Genomic DNA, 26,635 nt, shown 5'->3' on the forward strand with positions numbered 1-26,635 from the left:
ACACCCCTGTAGTCCGAACCACAGAGAAGTATAGACATAGCCTTACATAGTTTACATATTAACTAGTGACACTAATAAGGCAGATTACAATTTTAACTCCTATCTACCTAATTTAAGATTTTCTACAACACTTATCACTGTAGTATCTAAGGAATTAGATCTGCACAACAAATATCCTAACTGAATTCAGGAAGACATAGTAGCCACTACTAGAATTTCTTTGAAGTTAAGATACCAATTTATTACAAAGCAATAAAATCAGGAATTACCTACTTAACAAATAATTCTAAATTTGCAATCCTATTACAGTAGTTACAGCTTGTTATATCTTGGTTGGTCTAAGCTCCCCGGATCCCACCACGCTGAGCCGCCAAGTCCCTCAATCCCTGCTTTTTTTTTAATTAATAAACAGTACTACAAAGTGTTAGTCAATTAATTTAATGGCAATTAGATCACGCCCTTAATTTCTTACCTGTTCATAAAGGACATTTAATTTGTCTCTTTCTGCAGTCAGTAATTTGACATTGGATTGAATTTCTATCATGTGTTTTTCAAATCTATCCAACATAGATTGTAGTTCATCTCTTTCCCTTGTGATCAACCTCACATCTTCACTCTGCAAAGTAAATCAGAAAATACTAAATAGGTATTAATATAGAACATTATTAGTAACATCTATAAAATATATATTTCTAGGCAAAAGTCAGCAAAATGGAGCCCCAATCCTGATTCGGTTTCTATGCTTTACTGTAAATAACAAACAAGGAACAGTTTTCCCAAAACCTGACAAACCACATAGGGTATGTCTATACAGCAATTAGACACCTGCAGCTGGCTCATGCCAACTGGCTCAGGCTAAGAGGCTCAGGTTAAAGGGCTGTTTAACAGTGGTGTAGATGTTCGGGCTCGGGCTGCAGTCCAAGTCCTAATGTCTACACTGCAATTAGACAGCCCCTTAGGCCACGCCCAAATCATCTGGCAGAGGCCAGCTATGGATTTTTAATTGTTGTCTAGATACTTACATGTTAGGGTACCTTAGATTCCCAGATAGACATACCCTTAGATCTCTCTTGCTTCTTTCCTCTTAAATTTGAAATAAAAATCTTTTTTTACAGATTGAGCAATAATGGAAAACTTGAAAAATGTCAACAGTAAAAGAAGGTTTCAGAGTAGCAGCGATGTTAGTCTGTATCCCCAAAAAGAACAGGAGTCCTTGTGGCACCTTAGAGACTAACAAATTTATTTGGGCATAAGCCTTCGTGGGCTAAAACCTACTTCATCAGATGCATGGAGTGAAAAATACAGTAAGCAGTATATATATTACAGCACATGAAAAGATGGGAGTTGCCTTACCAAGTGGGGGGTCAGTGCTAACAAGGCCAATTCAATCAAGGTGGAAGTGGCCTATTCTCAACAGTTGACAAGAAGGTGTGAGTATCAACAGAGGGAAAATTATTATTATGGTTCACAGTTACTTATGGTTCATGTTGCGAATATAATTTAAAAAGACAATTAGGGTAAATAATTTTCTGCAGTTAATATTTAGATTATATTTGATCACTTCTTGAATGGAACGAATATATTTCCAGCAACAGATCTGCATTGCTTTTTCCACCATTCGTTGATAAAGGGGGAGTTACCTTTTCTGGAGACCTACGGCATGGGCTAGCTCTTCGTTTTATCATCTTTTGAAGATATTCTAGCTCTCTTTTATAGTAATCCCTGTCTTCTTCTAAAGTCTTCACAAACGCATCTAGTCGAGAAGGTGACTTGTCTCCAAAAGCTATACCATATTCTAACCTCATTCTCTCTACTTCTAAGACAAGTTCTCGTTCTGCAGAGGAAAGCAAGAAATAACAAAACTAGCGTATCTATGAATAAGACTATTTTCTTATTGACAAAACTACAGAGTTAACTGTATTTGCCTAATATACGAGTAAAAAGTTTTAGAAGTATTTCTAATATATTGCAGCTAGAAAGGTATGCAACAAAATCACACATACAGAGACACACACACACAAAAAATAAAATAAACAGAACAGTAGCCACAATCAGTATACTGCAGTTCCATAATTTATTTTGCGTTAACAATTAGAGTATACTATTCAGGACAGACATGTATCATCTACAGGGTTAATAAGATTAGCACAAATAAAGCCTAAAATCACTATAGAAAGTATGTACACCCCTCACGCAGAAAAAAATGCAACTCTACAGCTAAATTATATCATGCATGCACAGTTTCAGTGCTGGAATATTTTGATGGAAAACCTTAAGCCTTCATACAATTATTTTTATTCCAAATATAACAGGATCCTGATTTAGTGTTATTTCTACTTACAGATAAATATATTTAAGATTAAGATATATTTAAGGGAATCAATATTTAAACATTTACCTATAATTTCAAAGTTTTCAACTTTTTCTGAAAGCATTTGTTTCTCTTGCTCAAGCTGGTTTAACAATAGTTCAAAATTTTGTTTTTCATCTGCTTTTCCAAAGAGTTCATCAGCCAGCCTCTCTTTTTCTCTCCGACATGAACATAACTCCTGAAACAAAAGTACTGAAAAAGTTAGTAGATTCCTAAAAATGTCACTAAATAAAAATTAAGCAAAGTATTTTAAATAAAATAATTTAACATTTTATTAACTTTCTAATTATGATCAGAGGTGCTACTGTTTAACCAACCCCATGTACAAAATTTTAAATGTTAATGAATATGTATCATTTTGGTGCAATTTTTTTTACTATAATCAAGTGTAAAGTAAAAATACATTATGCTATTATCATGCATTCAGAACTCTGCAGTCAGCAATGAAACTAAGGCCTTGTCTACACTATGGGGGAAGATCGACCCAAGTTACGCAACTTCAGCTACGTGAATAACATAGCTGAAGTCGATGTACTTAGATCTATTTACCACGGGGTCTACACTACTCAATGTCGACTGGAAACAGTCTCCTGTCAACTCCCTTTGTGCTTCTCATTCAGGTGAAATACAGGAGTGGATGGGAGAGCGATCGGCAGTCGATTTAGCGGGTCCCGCTAAATCGACCGCTGATTCATTGATCACTGCACGTCGAACTCCCAGTAAGTGTAGACAAGCCTTAAGAAGAATCAGGTCAGTTTCATTCTGCTGCTATAAGAGGGAAAAATAATTTAAAAAATAAGTGGAGAGGAACGAGCAAAGGAAAGAAAATACGACTAAAGCAAGAGATTTTAGTAAGCAGGTCTGATCAAACAGTATTTCGTAAATATAAAATATTTGATTAATTTAATTGGCATTAGTTAAATAATTTGTATGACAATATTTTGTTGTATTCAACCAGTTCTGTATCTGCTCAAATACTATTTGGTGCATATTTTTCCTATTATTAGATCATCCTACTAAATGAATGCTTTTTTAAAAGCATATTTTATATAAAGTTGATTTTATACAATACTTAAACAGTGCCACTACATGATGTGTTGTTTTAAACTACAGGAGACAGACTTCAAAGGACATGGGGACACAGGTATTTTTCATCTGGACTGTTAAACTTTGTTTCCAACCTAGCAAGTGCTGGGTAAAAAGTTGGAAGTCCTGATTAAGAGGTTGAGCAGTTTCTATATGAAGAAAATTCTCTGAAATGTCCTACTTGGGTGTGGTGAAAATAATTATACCATTACAAATTAAGGACCGTGACATTGGGGAAGGAGAAATGATACCAGGGAAAACTCAAGGAAAAGATTGTACTTTACACAGAAAAGTCTTTTGTAATACAACATGTAGAAACAAATACAAAAAGAAAACTACAATGCTTAACCAAACCGTTTGTCTACAGAATTGTTTTCTTTAGTTTATTCAAATTTACAACAAAATGATAGGATGGGTCATTCAGCTTTTTAACTTTGGAATCTACTCTCTAAGCTATTTTATTAAAGTTCTTAAATATTATAGAAGATATTCATGCTGATATACATTTTCTGTTTTAAAAAAGCTAACCGATCTTTTAATTCCTGTAAATTAAACAATTTATCTCATAAGGATGAATGCATGTTAAAACATTCTATACAATATATGATAAACAGAAAAAAAGAAATCACAACTTAATTGGCGTTACCTGAAGAAACCTCAATTTGAAAAGGTTGTTTTACTTACTGACTTAAGTCTTGTTATTGTTTCTTCAAGATCCTGTATTTCACTATGTTTTCTTTTAATTTCTTTCTATTAATCAAAGTTAACAAATATTAATAAAAATGAAGTATTCAAAATTATAATAATTCCTTTAAAATCAAATATCCCTGAGATTATATACAAAATATTTTTGTGAGAAATATACAATTCTCTTTTAAAGTGATTTCTACTTTGCTAAATTCTAAGTACATGTACACAGTAAAGTGCAACGTAAGCTGAACTTAATACCTAAGAATCTACTAGTCATCACTTACTTGATCGAGAGCTTAATTTCCATGCTATTTATTGAATAAAGCACAGAAGTACTGAAAATGTCCTCAACTTGCTGCACACAGACTTATATTCCTCTTAGAACATAGCGATTAAATGAGCTATTGCTTGATTCCTCAGAGCAGAACCCTCCAAACCCAATTATCATTGTTAGAAAGATCTATCTTGTCCCAGGAGTTCTTGGTCTCAGGATTTATTTATTTATTTTTTTAAAAAACAGTCTTCTTCCTTCTAGAAGCTAACTACTCTTTAAATAACTGTCTTGCCTAAAATAGTAAAGTGACAAACTAAGAGAAATAAACTCTCTTCTATTAGCATGCATGATGGTCTATTTTGTGCATTTTCCTGCTCATTCTTAATAGAACAAAGAACAAAATCTTAAACACAAAGCACCAAGAGATAAAACTTGGTTTGGGTTTCTGGTACTTTATAGTACTATACAAAGCTTTGTGATGCCATAGTAACAAAAATATATATATTTAATCAAGGTGTAAGGATAGTCACCTTTCAATGAGAAATTCTATACAACATTCTAAGTACATTTCATAATGTTTTGATCTGTAGTAGGAAAATAATCCTTGTATCCTTTAAATGCAGATTCAACGCCTCTGACTTGAATGGGAGTTGGATCAGATCCATAACAACAGAGCAAATTACAGTACTTACTTACCTTAGCTTCCCCAATTTCCTTATCTGCAGTCTCAAGCACAATTTCTTTGTGTCTTTCCAACTGCTGTGCCAAATGGTCTATCTCACTCAGTTCTTGGCATAGTTCTTCATTTTTATTGCTTAAATGAACCACTTCAGTAGTGACATTTTGTTTGGTGTCCAAAAGGTCTTGTATGCGATTTTCAAGCTCTCTGTTTGTTTGCTGAAGATATTCAACCTATGATGTATTTATAATTAAAACAGTAATATTAAATACAAAATTGTCAAATACTATTAAAGATGATAGTAGAATACCTCTTCCACTGCTTCTGAATCACTATACCTGCTTTACACATTAAAAACAAACAACATCTCTCCTTGTAAAAAATTACATTTTAAGAATAGGAAAAACTGCAATAAAAGTTGACATAAAAAAAAAAAGATTAACATGGAGTTAAGGTTGTAGACACTCAGCAGTGCCTTGAGCTCCTTGTACCCTACCAGAACACGAGTTTAATTCCCCAAACCCAAATGCCGAGAAACCAAGAAGTGTGGAGTTAAGACCCACTATCACCTTTAAAAGAAGCTTAGGGCTAGTCTACACTAGAAGCACTACATCAGCACAGCTGCTCCACTATAGCGCGTCTGGTGAAGACACTCTATGGTGACAGGAGAGAGCTCTCCCATCGGCATAATAAATCCACTTCCATGAGATATGGTAGCTATGTTGGCTGGAGAAGCTCTCCTGCCGACATAGCACTGCCCACACCGGCGCTTAGGTCAGTATAACTTATGTCACTCACACCCCTGAGCGACGTAAGTGCTCGTGTAGATCTGACCTTAGTATTGTAATAAAAAGCACAAACATCAGAAAACTGGGAAGTGCATAGCCAAGCTAAGGGAGCTGGAGTACTGAGGTTGCAAGCCTGCATCATTCCTGAAGGACATTAATGGGTGAGCATCCATGTCTCCACATATTCACCCCTACCACAGCCTCGGGGGCATTAATGGATGGAGAATCTATGTTCCTCACAAGTCCCCACTTGCTCTCCTCTCCCCATTCCTACTATGAACCTTGACAACCCCAATACCTTTCCCCCCACCCAAGGTACTGAGGGGATATCACTACCTCCACATTCCTGACCTCCTTGAATTTCCGCCCATGTCACCTGTAGCCTAGGGAAGGAGTTTGCCCACCTGGAGAAAAAGGGTGGGCCAGCCTGGGACTCTTGAGACCCAGGTTCGATTCGCTGCTCTGCCCTTGACTTCCTGTGTGCATGACCTCGGGCAAACCACTTTGGGTATATCTACACTTGGAGATAGGGGTGTGATTCCTAGCTTGAGGAGACAGACTTGCACTAGCCCACATCAGGCTAGCATACTAAAAACAGAGTGTAGCCATGGCAACATGAGCTGTGGGAAGGGCTAGCTTCCTAGAGTATGTATGTAGGGTCTCCAATGGGCAAGTATTCAGGGTGGCTAGCCCATCGTGCTGTCACAGCATTTTTAGCATGCTCTCTCAATGAGGGCTAGCATAAGTATGTCTCCTCAGACTGGGAACCACACCCCATCTCAAAGTTGAAACATACCCTTAGTCTCTCTGTACCTCAGTTCCATATCTGTAAGCTGGGATAACGATATTTCTATTGTTCACAAGGATGTTGTGAAAATAAATAAAACAAACATTCTGAGGTGCTCAGATATTACAGTAATGGGGGCTATATAAGCTAACTAGATACACAGTTATCAGCAGTGCTTGCTCTAATAAGTCTCAGAGACTCATTAGACAAGCATTGCTAGTAGCTAGGGAAATGCGTTCCGTGGACCACTGGAGACATGAGGGGTGGGGGCAGTAAAGGGGAGTAGCAGTACAAGGGGAACAAAGCATGACCCATTGGTTCCCTTTATGTTATGGGGAACTAGAGTATCAGGGAACAGAGCAGAAATGGGGGGAGGGGATTAAATGGGGATATGTATGTCCCTATATAGATTCATTTCCCCAGACTTAGGGGGCTCCCTCGCTATAGGAGTCCTATAAAGCAGGAGCTGCAATCTCCACTCCATATTATCTCACTGTGCTATTACATTATGAATATGGGAAAATAATGCAACTTAAGACAAAATAAATGCTTCCTTTTAAGAGGTCTATTGCTGTGTTCGTTTTTCCCCTCAGTACCATTTTTAAAAATAAGTACAAAGGGTTTATAAAATTGACTTCAATGAGACAACACACATGAGAAAAATTACCCACCTTCATGAGTGTTTGCAGGATTGCAGCCTAAATTACTCACTTCATTAATTTTGATCTTCAGTTAAACAATGTAAGCAATTTTCTACTTTTTAAACACATTTATTTTCAATTTTGGAATCTCAATTTTTCAGCATTCTTTAACAGTTACTATTTAAAGTTGCTAATTTTAATTTTAAAGTTTTTCTTGAGATACTTATTTCTATTTCCCAGTCAGAATTGCCTTTGCAGATTAATACTCCTGATACACATGCTATGAACATGTGAATGTTTAGGGGGAACTGCATAGCTCAAAGGCACCACTTTTCCAGATTCTTTGACCCTATAATGCCAAAGACGCAAGTGTATATGCAAAGACAATGTAGTTGAAGACTCAGAGTTAATTGTAAGTAACTTCTCTTTTCAGTGCACAGTTTCAGTCCCTCACACACAGAAAAAATATAAAGGACCAAACAAAAACTTTACTGTTTTCAAATTAGTCCAAACATCATACAGAAAGTTTACAGTTTGAACATAACAAAATGAAAGTTTCTAAACAGATGTCTTACCAAAATTTTTAGTAAGAAACTGAGACCTTTGGGTTATAAACTGAAACTATTCTAAACATAAACATTAAGTCATTTAAAAATAAACTGGTAACAAAAGACATGATGCAATTTTAAATTAAGCATCTTAAGCTGATCTTGTTTCTAACATAAAACATACTTTTTAAAAAGAGGAGCTACAAGTCATTTATAGGTTGCTAGTATTTCTAAATTTGACAAACGAATGTGCATAAATGTGTTACCTGCAAATTTAAATGGGCAATAAGCTTCTCGTTACTTTTACTTCTGGATTCCAAAGATATAACATCATGAGAGCGACCACCATCCAGTGCTAGTACTAGACGTTCTATCTCTCTATCTCTCAGTTCAACCTTTAGGGAGAAAATATTTATTCCTTTCAAGTGCTTAGTTATCTCCTAGCCAGCCTTAGAAAACCTCTATTTTTGTATACATTAAAGAGATTGAATTCAAAGTTGCTAGCCATTTGTTTGTCACAATAATAATAAATATTTAACTGGATGACATACTGTAAGAGGAAATCTGAAAATTTAAAATCTCTAGAACATTAAAGGCAGTGGCGTAGCTGGGAAACGCTACTGCTTACTTTATTATATTTATCGCTTTTAAGTTGAAAATATTCAATATTTTAAAAGAATATTCCCCCCCTCCACCATTTTTTTGTTCATCCCCATTTAAATTTATGTATTTATTTTTGGTAACAATACAAGAAAAACGACAGAGTGGTTTGTGTTCATTTAAAATTAAAAGAAATGAATCTGCGGTAAAAATTAAATTTGAGAAGTTGCTTGAAAAAAATATCCCGTCCAAATACATATCTTTAAAAGAGTAAATAATAGGCACAAAAAGGGAATAGAAAGCACATATGCAAAGTACAGCAAAGGCACAGATCTTAGAAATTCAGGAATGCAAAATACAAAATACATACATGTTTTCAAAATCCAAAGCATGAGTTCAATCATGTCTTCATTACTAATGGTTATTATGATTGACATGTATAAATTGACCAAAAAAAAGTGTTTTTCAAGTGTATTCCCAATGTTAAATGTTTTCCCCAAGCACAAGCACATTCTCATTAAAAAAAGTAAAGAAGCTTACTAAACAAATTCAAAAGTGAAACATCTAAGTATTGACAGGTTTCAGAGTAGCAGCCGTGTTAGTCTGTTCTGCAAAAAGAACAGGAGTACTTGTGGCACCTTAGAGACTAACAAATTTATTTGAGCATAAGCTTNTACAATTGACTGATGTAGCATATTTGATGCAAAGTATTGGTTAAAGGTACCCTTTGTATGCGTTAGCTGGCAGTATGGTAGTGTGCCTGAGAAAGCACAATGGCACATCTATAAGCCACATTATGGAATACCAATACTTAGATACTAAGAAATTTATTTGAGCATAAGCTTTCGTGGGCTACAGCCCACTTCATCGGATGCATAGAATGGAACATATAGTAAGGAGATGTATATTAACTAATTAGCCTCTTAGAGTTGGTAGGGCAACTCCCACCTTTTCATGTTCTCTGTATGTGTGTATATACACATCTCCTTACTATATGTTCCATTCTATGCATCCGATGAAGTGGGCTGTAGCCCACGAAAGCTTATGCTCAAATAAATTTCTTAGTATCTAAGTACTGGTATTCCATAATGTGGCTTATAGATGTGCCATTGTGCTTTCTCAGGCACACTACCATACTGCCAGCTAACGCATACAAAGGGTACCTTTAACCAATACTTTGCATCAAATATGCTACATCAGTCAATTGTAAGCAGCATTGCTTAAACCAGTAGTTCTCAACCAGGGGTACACATACCTCTGGGAGTATCCAGCGGTCTTCCAGAGGGTACATTAATTCATCTAGATATTTGCATACTTTTACAACAAGCTACATAAAAAGCACTAGCAAAGTCCGTACAAACTAAAATTTCATACAGACAATGACTTGTTTATACTGCTCTATACGCTGAAATTAAAGTACAAAATTTATATTCCAAACTATTTATTTTATAATTATATGGAAAAATGAGAAAGTAAGCAATTTTTCAGTAATAGTGTGCTGTGACACTTTTATATTTCTATGGCTGATTTTGTAAGCAAATAGTTTTTAAGTGAGGTGAAACTTGGGGTACACAAGAGAAATTTGACTCCTGAAAGGGCCGGGGTACAATAGTCTGGAAAGATTGAGAGCCACTGGCTTTAACCGAATGAGGAATATTTTATGCATGAGTGCAAGTTATCAAAATTGCAGCCACACAACAGGCATAAACAGATTATAGTAATATATTGCTTATTTGGATAATGAAGGATTTTTGTCACCTCTAATATCCTGCACATTCCTTAGGGGGAAAAAAGAGGTTATAATTTGATTGTGTCAGGTGGCCAAGTCAATGATTCAGAAAATGGCAACAAGCTTCCTAAGGTCACTGATGCATTACTTCTGGTGCTCCTGTAGGTACTGTCCATTTTGTTTTATAGATATCCAGATTTGCTTGTCTCAGAGGAAAATGCATTAAGATCAGAGTTTAGAAATTATTTTAAAACCAGAAAATATCAAAAGGATTTTACTTTGTAAAGGTCCGACTTAACACTGTTCTTTCCTTCCTTCCTTCTACCCAATCTGATATTGGAAACTGATGTTTCCAAAGCTATTTGGGAAGAATCTCTGGTATCTCAGCTTGGAATAACAGAAGAACAGAATTTCAATATGAAAAGATTTCAAGATGCCCAGTACTTTGTTCTAAACTAAACAGTAACATGCATTCAAATTTCAACAAAGAATTTTATACAATCTTACCTGAACAAAAATAAAGTAAGGGGTAAGATCATTTGAATTACCGACCTTGTCTTGAATATTTTGAAAAGCAAACTAGGAAGGAAGAAAAATGCTGTGGCAAAGAGAAGATGGGACTTTGACATGGGATAGTCTCATGTTTGGTGCACTGGTATGAAAAGGCCACAGTTGATGTAACTGGATGCAATACTCATCTAAGGACTGGAAAAAGACCAGAATTCCTGGTCAGGCCCCTATGTATGCAGGCAGGCAGGCAGGCAATGTACAGGAAATCCAAACCAAAAGACTGCTACATCTCTAACTCTCCAGACGACTAGCCTGGAAGGTAGGAACAGCAAAAGAAAATCAACTGCTGGGACTCAGACAAGACCAACCAAAAGCACTGGAAAGTACCTGGTTATAAGGAGTGGCAAGAAATCCAGATATATACTCAAGAGGAAAAAAGACTGCTTTCAGGGAGATTTTGAAACAGCCATGAATTGGTGTACCTTTGCAATGGAAGGGAGTTATTTTATCTGTTTAAGCTGCACTGTGCTCAAAGGAAAGACAATTAAGGGGCTGGGTTGGCTGGATCATGGTCTGGGCAGGAGGTGAAGGAAGTGGTTGTGGGAAAGGCAGTGGAGATTTCGGTTCCTGGATCTTTTGCCTGCCTTGTTTGTTTATGGCCTAAGGCTACAGCTCTCAATACAGGGGAGAAAAGAGCTCACCATCACCTCCTTAGTACTAAGTACTGTTACAGGTTATATTTGTGACCCACAAGAAAATTCAAATTAAAAACACTTGCCTACAAGACTCTCCTGAGAGCAAGCAACCAACAATTGTAGATTGAAACTTCTATTCCTCTATCACTACCTTTAAATCACTGACAAAGAAGGTCTCTGGAGAAGCTGGATACAGTTTTGCTAGCATTTCATCACAGACTGAAAATACCTCAGTTTCAGCTGGTGATAAACTCCATTAAGGGTTATTCAGGGTTATCAGGGAAGTTAAATTGGATAAAATATCAGAAAAAGTGTCAGATTCCAGTGTGATGTTTCTATCATTTATGACTGTATGCAATGACAGCCTTTGTATTTTGGGGAGGGCCTCAGAAACGATTTTGCTATTACTCTCCCACACCAGTAATCACATCACATTATTGCACAGGACTGGCATTAGAATTTTTGAAAGGACCATTAGAATGACTTGGTATCCCTCTCTCCAAATTTTCAGGCTAACATCAAACTTCTCCGCTGTGGTAGAACTGAAGACCAGATATCAGAGGGGTAGCTGTGTTAGTCTGGATCTGTAAAAAGCAACAGAGTCCTGTGGCACCTTTAAGTCTAACAGATGTATTGGAGCATAAGCTTTCGTGGGTGAATGCATCCGACGAAGTGAATGCATCCAGACTAACGGCTACCCCTCTGATACTTGACACCATGCAAGGCACTGCATTTAGCCGTATGGAATGGAAATCTATCAACCTCATGAAGAAACTTGCACAAGTACAGACACATGCATCCGACGAAGTGGGCATTCACCCACGAAAGCTTATGCTCCAATACATCTGTTAGTCTTAAAGGTGCCACAGGACTCTCTGTTGCTTTTTGAAGACCAGATGATTATGATGGATAATGTGCATAGTGAGTATTTAAAAACATATATTAAGGGACAATTCTCCATATATTGTAGGGACTCGGGCTGCTAGGGCTCTCATTCACAAAGACTGGATACATACAGAGTAGGTGATTTTCTCTGTCTTTTCCCCAATTCAACTAGAAAACCCCAACTAGTCAACAATATTAATGTAACTTAATCACTCAAAATCCCATCATTTTCCCTAAAAATATTCAGTCTCCAGGGAAGCACAATACATAAAATTCATTAACCTAAAATCTGCGCTTTTCTTGCTTCTTCCCTTTCCTTATTAGTTCTTTACTTTTATCTACACACCATTTTGTTCTCATTTCTATCTTTGATCATTCTCTGTTTGGAAGGCAACATCTATCTTCCTCTTTTTCACATTTGCTCCCATTTTGCTGTCCACTGCCTTATTTCTTCCTGGGTTACACTGTCTCTACCACCCTCTCTAGAACCCAAGTATTCTCATCTCTGTCCTACATATTCCACCATGTTATCCACTGTCTCTTCAAGGTCCTCCCTCAGCTCCCTTTCTAATATTATACATTGCACTTAAGAGGTGCTTTTCAAACAAGTGATAATCACATGACTATCATTGTGGGGAAGGTTAGGATTATTACCTATATTTTACAAGCAGAGCAATTGAGGCAGAAAGCAAGTCAGTGTGGAATACAAACTTCCCCTGCTCCAAGACCCAAGCATAAATGACTAGATCTAGGTATCTCACATTAATGAGATACTTCTTGTGGCCTGAGGTCACTCTGACTCCTCAACAGAAGAGTTGGCTTAGCACAGGGGTGGGCAAACTTTTTGGCCTGAGGGCCACATCGGGTTTCTGAAATTGTATGGAGGGCCGGTTAGGGGAGGCTGTGCCTCCCCAAACAACCAGGCGTGGCCAGGCCCCCGCCCCCTTCTCGCCCCCTGACGGCGTCCCCAGGACTCCTGCCCCATCCGCCCCCTCACCCCGCTCCATCCACCCTCCCCCTGCTCTCTGTTCCCTGACTGCCCCTGGACCTCCCGCCCTGACTGCTCCCCACTGCCCCATCCAACCCCTCCTCTCATTCCTGACTGCCCCCCCCAGGATCCCTGCCCCCATTCAACCCCCCTGTTCCCTGCCCTCTGACCGCCCCGACCCCTATCCACACCCCCGCCCCCTGACCACCACCCTGAACTCCCCTGCCCTCTATCCAAACCCCCTACTCTCTGCCCCCTTACCGCGCTGCCTGGAGCACCGGTGGTTGGCAGCGCTACAGCCACACCACCCAGAGCACCAGGACAGGCAGCCGCACCGCCCGGCTGGAGCCAGCCATGCCACTGTGCAGCACAGAGCACCGGGTCAGGCCGCGGCTCTACAGCTGCGCTGCCCGGCAAGAGCTCACAGCTCCGCCACCCAGAGCATTGCGTCGGTGGCACAGTGAGCTGAGGCTGTGGGGGAGGGGGAACAGCAGGTGAGGGGCCGGGAGCTAGCCTCCCGGGCCAGGAGCTCAGGGCCAGGCAGGAGGGTCCCGCGGACTGGATGTGGCCCGCGAGCCATAGTTTGCCCACTTTTGGCTTAGCAGCAGACAGCTGAAAGGCAGCTTTCAGCAGCCCTAGAACAACAGACCTTACCCTCCCTTCAGAGCTACAAAATTATTTGGGGATCTCCCCCACTAAAAATTAAAGCAGGCATAGCTGTGGTTTTCATGAATCACAAAGATCAGCTGTGGGTAGCTGTTTGGTGGGTTATAACCAGCACAAGAATTTTTTTGGGTGGAGGAGGGGAAACAGTGACAAACAATCAGCCCTAACAAGCTATTTTAACTGGTTTACATTCACAAGGCTTTCTCTGAAAAAAAGGCTTTGTTGGGGAGGGAGAGAGAAAAAGAGAGAAGGAATCGAGGCTAGTGGTGCGGGGAACAAGGTCACATGTTTTCTCACTATCAGAGAAAACATGGTGAAGGTAGAACTCCAAGACAAGATTTGAATTTACCCTAAAAAATTAGCAAGAATTCATCAGTTTTAAAAGAAATCCACTTTTGGATGAGAAAACTAAAATCTTAATAACCAAGACCCAATTTAAGTAGAGTAGTAGATGTTATTAAACTATTTGGTTTCAAAATATTTGTAATTTTAAGTCTGCACATATACCCTGTTCCTGAGATTTTTTTTAAAGCATCTGTTCCCCATTAATTTAAACTGAGGGCATGGCTACACTTGGCAGATGTAGAGCACTGTGAGTTAAACCCGCCTTCGGAGAGCGCAGTAGGGAAAGCGCTGCAGTCTGTCCACACTGACAGCTGCTTGTGAACTGGCGGGGCCACATTTGCAGCACTTGCAGCGGCATTAGGAGTGGTGCATTATGGGCAGCTATCCCAGCATGCAAGTGACTGCAACATGCTTTTCAAATGGGGTGGGGTGGGGTGGAGTGTGACAGGGAGTGTGTTGTGTGTATGTGGGGGGAGAGAGAGTGAGTTTTTGGGGTGCTGAGAGCATGTCAGCATGCTGTCTTGTAAGTTCAGACAGCAGCAGACCTCCCACTCCCCTCCCACTCCCGCCTCTCTCTCTCTCTCTCTCTCTCACACACAGCATTCCACACTAATGGCTTGCATGCCGGCTGTCAGAAACGGAGCTTTGAAAGGGCATTTCCGCATTCCTACAGAAGTTCAAAACAATGACAAGAGCGGCCACTTGACTTAAGGGGATTATGGGACATTTCCGGAGGCCGATCAGAGCGCAGTAACGCAACATCTTGTTCACACTGACGTGCGGGCGTTGTATCCAAGGCGCAGCAAATGTTATTCCTCTCGCCAAGGTGGAGTACCAGCAGCGCTGTAGCTGCAGAATCAGAGTGCTCTACGTGCCTTGCCAGTGTGGATGGGGAGTGAGCTAGGGCGCCCGGAGCTCCTTTATTGCGCTGTAACTCACAAGTGTAGCCAAGCCCTAAGTCAATATTTTGTCATTTACTATAATCACCTTTTTTTTATTTACATATGTTTAAAAAGCCAATATTATTTATGTAAAAAGATATCCTACCTATCATTCCACATATGCAGAGTGCAAGTCTAAAAGTTGGTACTTTAGTCCAAAATAGGAATCTAATAAACCACATATGGACTAAAAAACTGCAAAGACAGTTTATCCTAACCAGATACATATTTTTTAAAAATAGTTTTCAAATAGGTATAGTCCAAACTTAACAAAAAAATTATCCTTAGGGTGTATATTTGTACATCAAAGTGATCCTGGAATGATTTGTGCTTGTATACATACATGAAAACCTGAATTTAAATGCCATTAAATATATGTTATTTAATGGAATCATTGATCCAAACAGAACATAAACAGTAGGAAAACATCTTTTAACATCTTTGCATTAGCAATTTCATCCAGAAGTGTAAAAACAAAACAGTATAGAATAGGAGTTGAAAAATATTACTAATTTATGGAACTCATTCTGACCATATTTGACACTTAATGCTTTTCCAGTAATGTAAAAATACAAATTATACACAGACTATTCCCAGTGTTACTGTGGCAAAAAACAAACAAACAAACAAAACCTTAAAGTGTTTATTCTACCTGTTTGCTATAATTTTTCACCCCACGTTCAGATATCTCCAGCTTTTCCTGCAATTCGGCTACTTCCAACTGAAGTTCATGAATTCTGAAATATATTTACAATATAGTGCATATGTCCAGATTGGTTTCATTCAGTAATTCAACACAAACATATTCTAGTGAGATGGAGTTTCAACAGTTTTCTATTAATATTTGCACCTTGCCCCCGCAAGAGATATATTGGACTAAACAGAAGAGTTACGGTCATGCATAATATAGGTACAGAGGCTTCAGTATGAAAAGTAGATGAGTTTTAACAGAAGAAAACCAGGAAGATATCAGAAAAGATTTTTTTAAATGACTAGAGCCTCATACAAGTTCAAGTTCCCAGGACAAACAAACATTCTTAATACATAAGCAGAAAAGGAAACAAACAAACAAATATATATATGACAAATATCTAAGATGAAACATCCTCTCCACAAAACACTGCCCTCTTGACTTCAATTCACAGTATTTGTACTAAAATTAATTTAAGGCACTATATTAGAATCTCAAGGGAAATGCTTTAAGACAATAAGCTGTTTATTAAATCTCCATTGCTAGTGTGTTATAGATTTGTAGTATTATACAGATAATAAGACAGAAAATATCATATTGCCTCTATATAAATCCATGCTACGCCCACATCTTGAATATTGCGTGCAGATCTTGTCACCCCATCTCAAAAATATATATTGGAATTGGAAAAGGTAGAGAAAAGGGCAACAGAAATGATTGGGAGTATGGAATAGCTTCCGTATGAGGAGAGATTAATAAGACTGGGACTTTTCAGCTGGGAAAAGAGACGACTAAGGGGGGGATAAGCTAGAGGTCTATAAAATCATGACTGGTGTGGAGCAAGTAAATAAGGAATTGTTATTTACTCCTTCTCATAACACAAGAACTAGAGGTCACCAAATGAAATTAATAGGCAGCAGGTTTAAACCAAACAAAAGAAAGTATTTCCTCACACAATGCACAGTCAACCTGTGGAACTCCTTGGCAGAGGATGTTGTGAAGGTCAAGACTATAAGAGGATTCAAAAAATGAACTAGATAAATTCATAGATGACAGGTCCATCAATGGCTATTAGTCAAGATAAGCGGAGATGTTATCCCTAATGTCTGAAGCTGGGAATGGGTGACAGGGGGATGGATCATTTGATGATTACCCGTTCTGTTCATTCCCTCTGAAACACCTGGCATTGGCCACTGTTGGAAGACAGGATACTGGTCTAGATGGACCATTGGTCTGATCCTGTATTGCCATTCTTATGTCATACACAGAAATTAAGAATGAAGAAATGTAACCTTTATCTTTTCCTAGAGAAATTGATTTCTCTGGTGTCATTACCACAGACATACATGAATGACTAAATCTCCATGCACTTAGAGGTTCTTCTTGGCAAAAAAAAAATCTAGAAGGGCTATAGAGTAGCAAATCAAGTGAATGTGTGATTGGTGCTGCAAAGCTTCATAGCAATGAGACATGAAATGCTATATGATGTCAAAGATTAAAGAATGATGAGAAAAACATTGTTACAATAGCAAATATATATTACCAACATTTCAACATTTTGAAAAAAATCTTTAAGTCACCTGTTATCAGCCACTTGAAGAAGATCTGCAACATAAGGGTCATCTGGCTGAGGAATTGGATAGGTGCTGACTCCTGAAGGAGGGACAGGTTGATCAATCTGCATGAGTTGACGCCTGAATGGAATGTTTCTTTTCCTGCCACCTAAAAATCCACAAATGTTTATTACTTGAAATTGAAGTAAAAGAGGATATTATATTTTCATCTGAAGTGAAGTATTCAATAGCTTCTGAATTGGCATGTTCCCTCTTTTCATCACAGAGAAGCGCCCATGAATAGAAGTCATACATTCTTGACAACATCCTTAATAAAATACTACACATTAATTTTGTCTAATTCCAATTGCCTCTACTTTCTACAACACAAACTGTAGAACTTGTTACTGTTTCACCAACCCTCGCCCTCTCAACTAAGCAGTGGCTACAAGGACAAGAGCTCCTAGTAACAACATTACTGAGAAAATGTTTAAACAACACTTTAAATAACTTTCAGATTCTGTTATTTCTATTTGTAATATTTTCAAACAGACAAATCTCAATAGTCATCATGTAATATATGCAGTGTTGTTGTAGCTATGGTGGTCCCAGGATATTAGAGAGACAAGGTGGGTGAGGTAATATCTTTTACTAGATCAATTTCTGTTGGTGAGAGAGATGAGTTTGTGAGCTACACAGGAGCTCTTCTTAAAGACAGAAGTAGGTCCAGAAAAGATATTACCCTATCATGTAATAATGCAAACAGAGTTCACTGACATGCAATTCCAAATTTAGTGGATTTAGCAGAGAATCCAGTGACTGGGTTTAAAAATGCCAGCGTTGCCTTACAGAGAAACATTAAGACAAATTAAACCCCCATTCAATAGTGAGATCAACAAATGATATGATAAATTTTCATTAACACAATAAAAATGAATAGAAGCTGCACAACATGCAACATACTGGCCCACATTTTATTCTCCTCCTCCTCACTTTCTGCCTTTGCTGTACATTTCAGTGTAAAAGATATGGCAATTTCCTGCAACATCTTGGACAAAATTTTATTGAATTAAGTGTAAGTATCTATGGCATCTATCATACTAAACAAAAAAGGTAATGTATTATTATGGGCTGGAATTCCATGTAACCTCTCTGAGGGATGACTACAAAGTAGAGTCCTGCAACGGACTATTTTTTTAATCCCATACCCATCCTGCCCCGCAATACCCACTCCGACTCACTCCAGCATTGTTTCTTGCATTTTTATCTCACTTCTACCCGCAAAAACTTAGATCCCGCAAATCCCACAAAAGAGACAGATTCCCCCATGATACTAAAACAGACAAAACAACTAGGGCTGTTGAATAATCACAGTTAACTCAAAAAATTTTATCGTGATTAATCGCAGTTTTAAATCACACTCAAACAATAGAATACCAACTGAAATTTATTAAATACACCTCTACCCTGATATAACAATGTCCTTGGGAGCCAAAAAAATCTTACCGCGTTATAGGTGAAACCGCATTATATTGAACTTGCTTTGATCCGCCGGAGTACGCAGCCCCACCTCCCCGGAGCACTGCTTTAACGCGTTATATCCGAATTCGTGTTATATCATGTCGCGTTATATCAGGGTAGAGGTGTATTTTGGATTTTTTTTAACATTTTCATATATATTGTATTGTGTTGTAATTGAAATCAAAGTGTATATTATTTTTATTACAAATATTTGCACTGAAAAAATGATAAACAGAATAGTATTTTTCAATTCACCTCATACAAGTACTGTAGTGCAATCTCTTCGTCGTGAAAGTGCAAATTTCAAATGTAGATTTTTTGTTTTGTTACATGACTGCACTCAAAAACAAAACAATGTAAAACTTTAGAGCCTACAAGTCCACTCAGTCCTACTTCTTCTTCAGCCAATTGCTAAGACAAACAAGTTTGTTTACATTTAAGGGAGATAATGTCACCTGAAAGTGAGAACAGGCATTTGCACGGCACTTTTGTAGCCGCCATTGTAAGGTATTTATATGCCAGATATGCTAAACATTCATATGCCCCTTCATGCTTGGGCCACTATTCCAGAGGACATGCTTCCATGCTAATGATGCTCATTAAAAAAATAATGCGTTACTTTAATTTGTGACTGAACTCTTTGTATGTGCCCTGCTCTGTTTTACTCACATTCTGCCATATATTTCATGTTATAGCAGTCTTGGATGATGACCCAGCATATTGTTCTTTTTAAGAACACTTTCATTGCCAACACAAAGAAGGTACCAATGTGAGATTTCTAAAGATAGCTACAGCACTCGACCCACAGTTTAAGAAAAGACGGTTACTCACCGTTGTAACTGTTGTTCTTCGAGATGTGTTGCTCATATCCATTCCATTAGGTGTGTGCGCGCCGCGTGCACGATCGTCGGAAGATTTTCTACCCTAGCAACACCGGCGGGTCAGCTGTGGAGCCCCCTAGAGTGGCGCCTTCATGGCGCTGAATATATACCCCAGCCGACCCGGCGCCCCCTCAGTTCCTTCTTGCCGGCTACTCCGACAGTGGGGACGGGGGGCGGGTTTGGAATGGATATGAGCAACACATCTCGAAGAACAACAGTTACAACGGTGAGTAACCGTCTTTTCTTCTTCGAGTGCTTGCTCATATCCATTCCATTAGGTGACTCCCAAGCCCAACTTAGGTGGTGGGGTCGGAGTGAGACATTGCTGTGTGCAAAACCGCTGATCCGAAAGCAGCATCGTCTCTGGACTGCTGCACTAGTGCATAGTGAGCTGTAAATGTGTGGACTGATGACCAAACCGCCGCTCTACAAATGTCCTGGATCGGAACATGTGCCAGGAAAGCAGTCGAGGAAGCTTGGGCCCTTGTGGAGTGAGCGGTGAGGTGCGGTGCTGAGACACCTGCCAGGTCATAGCAAGTCCGGATGCAAGACGTAATCCAGGAGGATAGGCGTTGTGAGGAGACCGGTGAGCCTTTCATTCGGTCGGCCACTGCAACGAAGAGTTGCGTCGTCTTTCTAAAGTGCTTTGTGCGGTCAATATAGAAGGCCAGGGCCCTGCGTACGTCCAGGGAATGCAAACGTTGATCCTGGCGAGTGGCATGTGGTTTAGGATGAAAGACCGGGAGAAATATATCCTGGTTGATATGAAAAGGAGAAACCACCTTAGGGAGAAAGGCAGGATGTGGACGAAGCTGCACTTTATCCTTATGAAAAACTGTGTAAGGGGGCTCAGAGGTAAGCGCCCTGAGTTCAGAAACGCGCCTTGCTGAGGTGATGGCTACGAGGAAGGCCGTCTTCCAGGATAGGTACAGAAGTGAACAGGTGGCCAGTGGCTCGAATGGAGGACCTGTGAGCTTGGAGAGAACCAGGTTGACGTCCCACGTCGGGACGGGCTGACGTTGTTGTGGGTACATCCGGTCTAAGCCCTTGAGGAATCTAACGACCATCGGGTTAGAGAATACCGAGGACGCGAGTTCCCCTGGGTGAAAGGCCGATATAGCGGCCAGGTGAACTCTAATTGAAGATATCGCCAACCCCTGCTGTTTTAGGGAGAGGAGATATTCCAAAATGAGAGGAATGGGTGCCTGCAACGGGGACGTGGCTCGTTGTTCGCACCAACAGGAGAACCGCTTCCACTTGGCCAGGTACGTGGTGCGTGTTGAGGGTTTCCTACTGCTCAGCAGAATCTGTTGGACAGAGTGCGAGCATTGCTGCTCTGCCTGGGTGAACCATGGAGCAGCCACGCCGTGAGATAGAGTGATTGCAGGTCGGGGTGACGCAGCCGGCCGTGGTCCTGAGAGATGAGATCCGGACATAATGGAAGCGGGATCGGTGTCTGAACCGAGAGCTCCAACAGTGTGGTGTACCAATGTTGTCTCGGCCACGCTGGAGCGATCAGAATTACCTGTGCCTGGTCTCTGCGCAATTTGAGCAGTACCTTGTGGACCAGAGGAAACGGAGGGAAGGCATAAAACAGGTGGTCTTTCCAGGGAAGGAGAAACGCATCCGAGAGGGAGCCCGGAGCTCGACCTTGTAGGGAGCAGAACACGTGGCACTTCCTGTTGTCTCGAGATGCAAACAGGTCTATCTGGGGAAACCCCCACTTCTGGAAGATGGAATGTATGATGTCCGGACGGATAGACCACTCGTGCGTCTGGAAGGACCTGCTGAGTCGGTCCGCTAGAGTGTTCTGGACTCCAGGGAGGAACGATGCCGTGAGATGGATTGAGTGGGCGATGCAGAAGTCCCACAGGCGAATGGCCTCTTGGCATAGAATTGACGAACGTGCTCCTCCTTGCTTGTTGATGTAAAACATGGCCGTGGTGTTGTCGATGAGAACTAACACACAACGGCCACGTAGGAGATTGAGAAATGCCTGGCACGCCAGGCGCACCGCCATCAGTTCCCGAACATTGATGTGCAGGGCTAACTGGGGTGCAGTCCACAGGCCCTGGGTATGGTGTTCGTTGAGATGGGCGCCCCAACCCAGAGATGAAGCGTCTGTGACCAGGTGCAGAGAGGGTTGTGGGGTGTGAAAAGGCATCCCCTCGCAGACCACATTGTGATCTAGCCACCAGGTGAGGGAGGTCAGGACCGAGTTCGGGACCGTGACCACCATGTTCAGGCTGTCCCGATGTGGACGGTATATTGATGACACCCAGGTTTGAAGTGGGCGAAGCCGAAGTCTGGCATGCCTGGTTACGTACGTGCAGGAAGCCATGTGACCCAGCAGGGTGAGGCACGACCTCACCGTGGTAGTTGGGAAGGCCTTGAGCCCTTGAACGAGGTTCTTGATGGTGCCAAAGTGGTTGTCTGGCAGGATGGCTTGTGCACGTCTGGAGTCTAGAACTGCGCCGATGAATTCTATTCTCTGGGTAGGTTCTAGAGTGGATTTGTCCTTGTTGAGTAGGATGCCCAACTCGTTGAATGTGTGCACTATTATGTGGACGTGAGCTTGAACTTGCTCCTTGGTGCGACCGCGTACCAGCCAGTCGTCTAGGTACGGGAACACCTGTATCCCTTGTCGACGAAGGTACGCTGCCACGACAGCCATACATTTCGTGAACACTCTTGGGGCCGAGGATAGGCCGAAGGGAAGGACTGCAAATTGGTAGTGCACCGTGTTTACCACGAATCGCAGGAAGCGTCTGTGAGGTGGGTAAATTGTGATGTGAAAGTATGCGTCTTTCATGTCGAGGGCGGCGAACCAGTCTCCAGGATCGAGGGAAGGGATAATGGCCCCCAAAGAGACCATGCGGAACTTCAACTTTACTACGAATTTGTTGAGTCCGCGCAAGTCCAAGATGGGCCGCAGACCTCCTTTGGACTTGGGGATCAGGAAGTAACGGGAATAAAATCCCCTGCCCCTTAACTCTATCGGAACCTCCTCTATGGCCCCCAAGGCTAGGAGCGTAGAAACCTCCTGTATAAGAAGTTGCTCGTGAGAAGGGTCCCTGAAGAGGGACGGGGAAGGGGGAGTGGGAGGGGGGGATAGAAGAAAACTGGATAGCGTATCCCCTCTCCACCGTGCGGAGGACCCAACGGTCCGAAGTTATAAGGGACCAAGCACGGTGGAAGTGGGAGAGACGATCCCGGAAGGAGGGGGCTGGATCCTGGGGGATGACTGGGGCGCCGTCCTCGACCGCACCTTCAAAAGTTCTGTCTGGGGCCTGAAGGTGGTCTAGGTGGCCCCTGGTTCTGGCCGGGTTGAGGGCCGGTCCACCTTCTTCTACCACCTCGCCCTCGCCTCCGGGCCGAGTCCTGTCTCTGACGAGGCGGAGGGGGGTAGAAGCGCTGAGGTTGCGGCCTAAATGGCCTGCGCTGAGGTCCCGCAACATGCATCCCCAGGGAGCGCATGATTGTTCTCGAGTCCTTGAGGCTCTGTAGGCGAGAGTCCGTCTTGTCCGAGAACAATCCATGTCCCTCAAAGGGCAGATCTTGTAGGGTTTGCTGCAGCTCCGGAGGCAAACCCGAAACCTGAAGCCAAGAGGTCCTCCGCATAGCGATACCCGAAGCCAGGGTCCTCGCAGCCGAGTCCGCTATGTCCAAGGAGGCCTGCAAGGAGGTCCGAGCCACCTTCTTACCCTCCTCTACCATGGCTCCAAACTCCTCCCTGGACTCTTGGGGAATCAACTCCTTAAACTTCCCCATAGAGTTCCAGGAGTTAAAATTGTAGCGGCTCAGTAGCGCCTGTTGGTTCGCCACTCTAAGTTGCAGCCCTCCGGCTGAGTAAACTTTACGGCCAAACAAATCGAGTCGCTTAGCCTCCTTTGATTTAGGCGCTGCAGCCTGCTGACCGTGGCGCTCTCTTGCGTTCACTGATGCCACCACCAGTGAACACGGTTGGGGGTGGGTATACAAGTACCCGTAGTCCTTAGACGGGACAAAGTATTTCCTTTCCACCCCTCTCGCTGTGGGTGGGATAGAGGCAGGAGTTTGCCATATCGTATCTGCATTGGTCTGTATCGTGCGGATCAGGGGTAACGCCACCCTCGATGGGGCATCCGCTCCGAGGATGTTCACGATAGGGTCCTGCACTTCCACTATCTCCTCCGCCTGCAGGTCCATATTACGGGCCATCCTACGCAGGAGATCCTGGTGAGCCTGAAGATCTATCGGAGGGGGACCTGTACATGATGTGCCCGCCACTGCCTCATCCGGAGAGGAAGAGGAAGATGCCTCCGGTGGTACGGGATCCAAGGGAGGGTCCTGATCCCCCTGCTCCTGGGCCGGAGCATCACCTGTACTTGGATCTATGGTGTCGGGTGGCGTGGACACGGAAGCCTCCATGCCCCCTGGCGGAGGCCGAGAGATGGTGGATTCCGGGGCCCTTCTAACTGAGTGACCCGAGCGAGAGGTCGAGGGTATTGGAGCCCCTTGCTCCTGGTGGTACGCCCACGGGGTCCAAAACGACCAGTGAGATGGGCCATGAGAGTGGTCCTCTGCCATCTCCTGCCAATGGCCCAAGTTCCGTTCCTCGGCTTGCCCTTGAGGGGGGTATGCCGATCTCGACAGGTCTTCCGAGGAGCGAGACACCGATCTTGATGGCCATGGCGGTGCCGAGAGAGACGAAACGATTCCCGTGGGCTGCGGTGCCGCACGGTGCCGGTCCGGAGATGATCTATCTCTGCGCGGTGCCGGCGAACGGTGCCAGGACCGCGATCGGTGCCGATGACCTCGTCGGTGCCGGGAGCCGGATCTGGACCTCGACGAGGACCTGGAGTATGCCCGGTGCCGGGAGCGGCCTCTCGACGTCGAGCGTCGACCGTAGCGGTGCCGAGAACTACGTCTCGACGTTGATCGGTGCCGACGATCATAGCGGTGCCGAGACGTAGAACGGTGCCGCGACGAAGATCTTGGCCGCGAGTACGACCGGTGCCGAGGTGATATTCGGTGCCGGGACTGCGAGCGGCGTGGGGACCTGCTTCGGGACCTGGACCGGTGCCGAGGTTCCAGCCCTTGCGATGGAGGGCGCATCAAGGCAGGTTTCCCCCTTGACTGGACCGGGCGAGTCAACGGTGCCGTCGGTGCCAGTGGTTGAGGCGGTGCCGGCTCTGTGAGAGCTATCAAGTCTCTCGCCGCCACGAAGGTCTCCGGAGTCGACGGGAGTTGTATTACCGCCGGTCTCGGTGGAGACGCTATCTGCACCGGACTCAACGGCCTCGGTGCCGGAGTCGACAGTGCTGGAGGCACCTGTTTCCGGTGCTCCACCGGCGGACTTGGCTCTACCCCCGGCACTGGGGGAGCCGGCGTCTTCGGCACGGAGGCCCCCGTCTTATGGGCTTTTTTATGCCCCGGGGATAATGACCGGCGTCGAGGTACTTGCAGCGGTGCCGACGAGGTCCGGTGCCGGGGAGGCTTGTCCAACACCACTCGCGCGGTCGGCATTGCCGGTGCTGCTGGGGCACTGCGCACCGAGGCGCTAGGTGCCGGGGCTTGGCTCGTAGAGGGAGTGTCCGGACTAAGTGCCGCCTCCATCAGGAGTTGCCGGAGCCGAAAGTCCCGCTCTTTCTTGGTCCTTGGTCTGAAGGCCTTACAGATCTTGCACTTATCTGTTTGGTGGGACTCTCCCAGGCACTTCAGACAGGAGTCGTGCGGGTCGCTCGTGGGCATAGGCTTAGCGCAGGAGGCGCACTGCTTGAAGCCGGGAGCTTTGGGCATGAGCCCGGGCCCGCGGCCGGGGGAGAAAGGGGGAGACGACCCCCTTAGTCCCCTGGACTACTATAACAACTAGAACAACTTTAAAACTATTTAACTATTTAACTACAAACACTAGAACTATAACTATAACTACAACTGCGAATAACTAACTAAGCTAGGGAGAGTGGAGGACAGCTATGCCGCGCTCCACAGTTCCAACGACCGTCAGGGGCGGTAAGAAGGAACTGAGGGGGCGCCGGGTCGGCTGGGGTATATATTCAGCGCCATGAAGGCGCCACTCTAGGGGGCTCCACAGCCGACCCGCCGGTGTTGCTAGGGTAGAAAATCTTCCGACGATCGTGCACGCGGCGCGCACACACCTAATGGAATGGATATGAGCAAGCACTCGAAGAAGAATCTGAAGTGCCTTCCACAATGAGAGGGACAAAGCATGGAGCATGCTTTCAGAAGTCTGAAAAGAACAACACTCCGATGCGGAAACTACAGAACCCGAACCACCAAAAAAGAAAATCAACCTTCTGCCGATAGCATCTGACGCAGATAATGAAAATGAACATGAGTCGGTCCACACTACTTTGGATTGTTATTGAGCAGAATCCATCATCAACATGGATGCACGTCCCCTGGAATGGTGGTTGAAGCATGAAGGGGCATATGAATCTTTAGCTCATCTGGCACGTAAATATCTTGCAACGCTGGCTACAATAGTGCCATGTGAATGCCTGTTCTTACTTTCAGGTGACATTGTAAATAAGAAGAGGGCAGCATTATCTACTGCAAATGTAAACAAACTTGTTTTCTGAGCGATTGGCTGAACAAGAAGTGAGTGGACTTGCAGACTCTAAAATTTTACATTGTTTTATTTTTGTACATAATTCTACATTTGTAAGTTAACTTTCATTATAAAGAGATTGCACTACAGTATTTGTATTAGGGGAATTGAAAAATACTATTTGTTTGTTTATTTATTTATTTTTACAGTGCA

The 26,635-nt window shown here is 42.7% G+C and overlaps 1 protein-coding gene across 5 annotated transcripts in view; it reads right to left on the reverse strand.

The window, feature by feature from the left end:
- Positions 1-26,635, reverse strand: part of CEP135 (centrosomal protein 135) — a 97,183-nt gene that overhangs the window by 51,055 nt on the left and 19,493 nt on the right. For 4 of the 5 annotated variants that reach the window (XM_034772390.1, XM_034772389.1, XM_034772386.1 and 1 more), the window contains exons 5-12: positions 17,495-17,636; positions 15,876-15,960; positions 8,131-8,259; positions 5,118-5,333; positions 4,142-4,207; positions 2,399-2,549; positions 1,641-1,834; positions 473-616 (exon numbers count right to left, since the gene is read on the reverse strand). In XM_034772390.1, coding sequence (XP_034628281.1) covers positions 473-616; positions 1,641-1,834; positions 2,399-2,549; positions 4,142-4,207; positions 5,118-5,333; positions 8,131-8,259; positions 15,876-15,960; positions 17,495-17,636 — 1,127 coding nt within the window. The remainder of the gene's footprint in view (positions 1-472; positions 617-1,640; positions 1,835-2,398; positions 2,550-4,141; positions 4,208-5,117; positions 5,334-8,130; positions 8,260-15,875; positions 15,961-17,494; positions 17,637-26,635) is intronic. The other variant, XM_034772388.1, reaches the window with a different exon arrangement.

The sequence above is a fragment of the Trachemys scripta genome, chromosome 5 (genome assembly GCF_013100865.1).
Source record: "Trachemys scripta elegans isolate TJP31775 chromosome 5, CAS_Tse_1.0, whole genome shotgun sequence".
Classification (NCBI taxonomy): Eukaryota; Metazoa; Chordata; order Testudines; family Emydidae; genus Trachemys; species Trachemys scripta.